Source organism: Penaeus vannamei, chromosome 21, assembly GCF_042767895.1.
Source record: "Penaeus vannamei isolate JL-2024 chromosome 21, ASM4276789v1, whole genome shotgun sequence".
NCBI classification, from domain to species: domain Eukaryota; kingdom Metazoa; phylum Arthropoda; class Malacostraca; order Decapoda; family Penaeidae; genus Penaeus; species Penaeus vannamei.
This window is the reverse complement of record NC_091569.1, coordinates 8,311,562-8,316,686: the sequence shown is the minus strand read 5'-3', so window position 1 is coordinate 8,316,686 and position 5,125 is coordinate 8,311,562. Positions and strand designations below refer to the sequence as shown.

The following is a 5,125-nucleotide window of genomic DNA, read 5'->3' as shown; positions in this document are numbered from 1 at the left end:
TGGTACACGGAAACACAAGCTATAACTACCATTAGCATGAACACACTGCCTTCTACCAGTCAGAAATTCAATTACAATATTTAAACTTTACCACCAACATCAAGACTGCAAATAAAAAATCAAAACCCTTGTGATTATCAGTCAAAAGCTGCAAAAAAAAATCAGAAAGACCAGCCTTGACTCCATGACCCTTTGTTAAATAATAATACTAACAATAATGATACTAATAAGAACAAAAAATATAACGATAATAATAATGATATCATGTATCAACATAAGCCCCGTGGTCTAACTGCAACAATAATAATAATGATAATGATGATGATAACAAAATGAATGATAATCATAGTATAAATAATAACAATAATAATTATGATGATAATGATGATAATAACAATACTACTACAATAATAATGATAACAAAAATAATAGGAATAATAATAATGATAATGATCTAAATAATAACAGATAATGATGAAGATAATATTAGTAATTATAATAATCAATAACAATCATAATAATAATCATGATGGTGTATATAATATCAATGATAATTATGATGATGTATATAATAACAATGATAATTATGACAATGATAATAATAACAATAAAATATATAATGATAATAATAATGATAATAATAATAATGATTCAATCCTCATTAATCATAATAATAACACTAACAATAATGATACTCATAAGAACAAAAAATATAACGATGATAATAATGACAATAATAATAATAATGATAAAGACAATAACACTAACAATAATAATAATAATAATAATAATAAACAATAATAATAATGATAATGATAATAACTAAAAATAATAATAACAACAACAACAATAATGATAATGATAAAATAAAATGATTATTATTATTGTTATTACGGTGAAAATAACAAAACAAGAACAACATCAAGACCAAGACTCACTCTGTATGTATCCCTCCAGATGGCACCACGCACCCCCAAGGATCCACAGCTGGTGCGTGTCCCGTATGGTAAAGGGAATCGGTCCCGCCAACGAGGTTATGAGGTCCGCTACCGACATGTTGAGGATGAAGTGGTTCACCGACGTCCTCAGCAGGATTTTGTTCTTGAGCAGGATGATGATGATGCACAGGTTCCCAGACGCTCCCAAGAGCATAATGAGGGTGGCGAAGGTGTACCGGACGCCGAGCTCCCACGGTTCGGGGAAGGTGAGGTTCGTGCGGTCGGTGAAGTTGTAGTCGCCGAAGCAGATGGTTTTGTTGTCGCTGTAGACGCAGCATGTCTCGTTGCAGCTGACTTTCGTGTGCTCCAGGGTCAGGTTGGGAGCCAGCATCGTGGTGGAGTGGTTGGCGTCACGGGTGGGGCACTTGGAGCATCTCGCGAACCGAAAAGGAATTGTTTTTTGTCCTTTTTTTGATGTTTTGACGTTTGTCTTATCTAAGGACGCTGTGGATGCCGGGCCATCGTCTTTCGTTCTCTCGGGCTTTGTTTTTTTTTTTTTTTTTTTTTTTTTTTTTTTTTTTTTGCTCCTTTCGTCTGTCTTTATCAAAAATATCGGGAATAAGATCTTCCCGAATGTCTTCTGCGATTCACTTCACTGAATTCAATTTGATTCATTTATACTTTTGTCTGAAACTTTAAAACGTCGTTATTGCAGTTGACGTATCATGTCGCCCGGGCATTTTATTAGGTTCGCGATCGCGCGCACGTGTGTGTGTGTATACACATATATGTGTGTATATATATATATATATATATATATATATATATATATATATATATATATATATATATATATATATATATATATATATACATACACACAGAGGCATATACGTATATGTGTATGTATACATATAATGTACATATATACGCATATACATATGTATATATATGTGTGTGTGTATATATATATATATATATATATATATATATATATATATATATATATATATATATATCATTGCCATTTTTATAATTGTTCGTTTTTATTCATTATCAAGATCGTCATTATCATCGAAAAGGTAAAAGAAGAAAGAAAAGCAAAAAACAAAAACAAAGACAAAGAAGAAGAAAGAAAAGAAAAAAACAAAGAAGAAGATTAAGAAGGAAGAAAAGCAAAAACAAAAACAAAAAAGAGAAAGAAGAGGAAGAAGAAACAAAAGCAAAAAAACAAGAAGGGAAAACCCCAAAACAAAAACAAAGAAGAAGAAAAGGAAGAAGAAGAAGAGGAGGAAGAAGAAGATAAAGAAGAATAAGAACAAGAAGAAAGAAAAATAAGAAAAAGGAGGAATAGGAAGAAGAATAAAAAGAAGAAAAAAAGGAAGAATAGGAAAAAGAAGAAATAAAGAAGACACTCATAGGCTGATTAGTGTCCCTTCAGACGCAACCCTTTCCCTCCAAGCCGATTAGGACCGCGAGAAGGAGGGGAAAGGACAGAGGGGCAAGAAGCCGAATACGTGAGCCTGAAATATTGAACAAGAATCCTCGAAATGGGAGCCTGAAATATGGAACGAGAATCCTCGAAATGGGAGCCTGAAATATTGAACAAGAATCCTCGAAATGGGAGCCTCAAATATTGAACGAGAATCCATCGAAAAGGGAGCCTGAAAGACTGAACAAGAATCCTCGAAATGGGAGCCTGAAATATTGAACGAGAATCCATCGAAAAGGGAGCCTGAAAGACTGAACAAGAATCCTCGAAATGGGAGCCTGAAAGATTGAACAAGAATCCTCGAAATGGGAGCCTGAAATACTGAACAAAAATCCTTGAAATGGGAGCCTGATATATTGAACAAGAATCCTCGAAATGGGAGCCTGAAATATGGAACAAGAATCCTCGAAATGGGAGCCTGAAATATGGAACAAGAATCCTCGAAATGGGAGCCTGAAATATTGAACGAGAATCCTCGAAATGGGAGCCTGAAATATGGAACAAGAATCCTCGAAATGGGAGCCTGAAATATGGAACAAGAATCCTCGAAATGGGAGCCTGAAAGATTGAACAAGAATCCTCGAAATGGGAGCCTGAAATATTGAACAAGAATCCTCGAAATGGGAGCCTGAAATATGGAACAAGAATCCTCGAAATGGGAGCCTGAAATATTGAACGAGAATCCTCGAAATGGGAGCCTGAAATATTGAACGAGAATCCTCGAAATGGGAGCCTAAAATAATGAACAAGAATCCTCGAAATGGGAACCTGAAACATTGAACAAGAATCCTCGAAATGGGAGCCTGAAATATTGAACAAGAATCCTCGAAATGGGAGCCTGAAATATGGAACAAGAATCCTCGAAATGGGAGCCTGAAATATGGAACAAGAATCCTCGAAATGGGAGCCTGAAATATTGAACAAGAATCCTCGAAATGGGAGCCTGAAATACTGAACAAAAATCCTCGAAATGGGAGCCTGAAATATGGAACAAGAATCCTCGAAATGGGAGCCTGAAATATTGAACAAGAATCCTCGAAATGGGAGCCTGAAATATTGAACGAGAATCCTCGAAATGGGAGCCTAAAATAATGAACAAGAATCCTCGAAATGGGAACCTGAAACATTGAACAAGAATCCTCGAAATGGGAGCCTGAAATATTGAACAAGAATCCTCGAAATGGGAGCCTGAAATATGGAACAAGAATCCTCGAAATGGGAGCCTGAAATATGGAACAAGAATCCTCGAAATGGGAGCCTGAAATATTGAACAAGAATCCTCGAAATGGGAGCCTGAAATATTGAACAAAAATCCTCGAAATGGGAGCCTGAAATATGGAACAAAAATCCTCGAGATGGGAGCCTGAAAGATTGAACAAGAATCCTCGAAATGGGAGCCTGAAATATTGAACAAGAATCCTCGAAATGGGAGCCTGAAATACTGAACAAGAATTCTCGAAATGGGAGCCTGAAATATTGAACAAGAATCCTCGAAATGGGAGCCTGAAATACTGAACAAGAATCCTCGAAATGGGAGCCTGAAATACTGAACAAGAATCCTCGAAATGGGAGCCTGAAATATTGAACAAGAATCCTCGAAATGGGAGCCTGAAATCTTGAACCAGAATCCTCGAAATGGAAGGATTTGTACGAAGGAAATGTGTCTTGTGTGTTCAGAAAGGTCAGTCGCTGTTCAATTGAAAAGAAAGTCGCAATTCCGTGTGTACAATTTTTTTTATAATAAATATAATAAATAAAGTGTATAATAAAATGTTTTCTTTCTTTTTTTAGATGAAGAAAATCATAGTTTCTTAAGAAGTTCGTTAGTTGGGACAATCAAATGATACCTAGAATTAGTTCATACATTTACAGTTTTGTTCACACAATCACTCTTCAGTTCAGAAATACCTGCACTTCAGTTCGGAAAACCACACTGTAGCCCAGAGAACCGCACTCTACGTTAGATAATCGTGTTTCAGTTAAGATACGCACAATCATTTTAACATACCGTACTTTTTCTTCGGATATGTACATTTTTCAGTTTAATATTTCATTCTTTGGATCCCAAAATCGATCAAAATTTCGTTCTTTAGGTCCAAAAATCAATCAAAATACCGTTCTTAAGATCCAAAAATCGATCAAAATGCTTTTCTTCAGATCCAAAAATAAATCAAAATGCCGTTCTTAAGATCCAAAAATCGACCAAAATGCCGTTCTTACGATCCAAAAATCGACCAAAATGCCATTCTCTAGATCCAAAAATCGTTCTTACGTATTCACACCACCACACCGTCACACTCGACTATTCTGTACACTATACCATCCCGCTGCCACTGGTCGAGAGGGTCACTTGCCACTACAAGCTTATCTTTGCTATCAAACAAAGTGTCTTATCGCCCCACAGATATTTAGCCTGTGTTTGGTGAGTCCTTACCTCCGATCATCAAATGAATTACATTATAGGGCGAAAAGGGAGATAGAAAAAAAATAATTAAATCATAGATCGGAGAAAATGTATGGCAACACCCTAACGCAATATATGGCAATACATTAGCAAGTGAAAATAAAAGGGGAAAATAAGAAAATGAAAAAAAGTAGAAAATACGTAGATTTGAAGAAAGGAAGAACACGAATTGCAGATAAAAACGAGAACAGAAAAGAACACAATATACAAAGAGTAAGGCGCCTGAAAGAG

General features: G+C 35.5%; 1 protein-coding gene across 2 annotated transcripts in view; it reads right to left on the bottom strand.

Moving 5' to 3' along the window:
• The window catches only part of LOC113826305 (substance-K receptor), a 23,464-nt gene extending 18,707 nt beyond the window's left edge, over positions 1-4,757 (bottom strand). The window contains exons 1-2 of one of the 2 annotated variants that reach the window (XM_070135850.1): positions 4,703-4,757; positions 939-1,631 (exon numbers count right to left, since the gene is read on the bottom strand). In XM_070135850.1, the coding sequence (XP_069991951.1) occupies positions 939-1,329 (391 nt within the window). In that variant the 5' untranslated portion in view covers positions 1,330-1,631; positions 4,703-4,757. The remainder of the gene's footprint in view (positions 1-938; positions 1,632-4,702) is intronic. The other variant, XM_070135851.1, reaches the window with a different exon arrangement.
• Between the last annotated feature and the right edge of the window lie 368 nt (positions 4,758-5,125).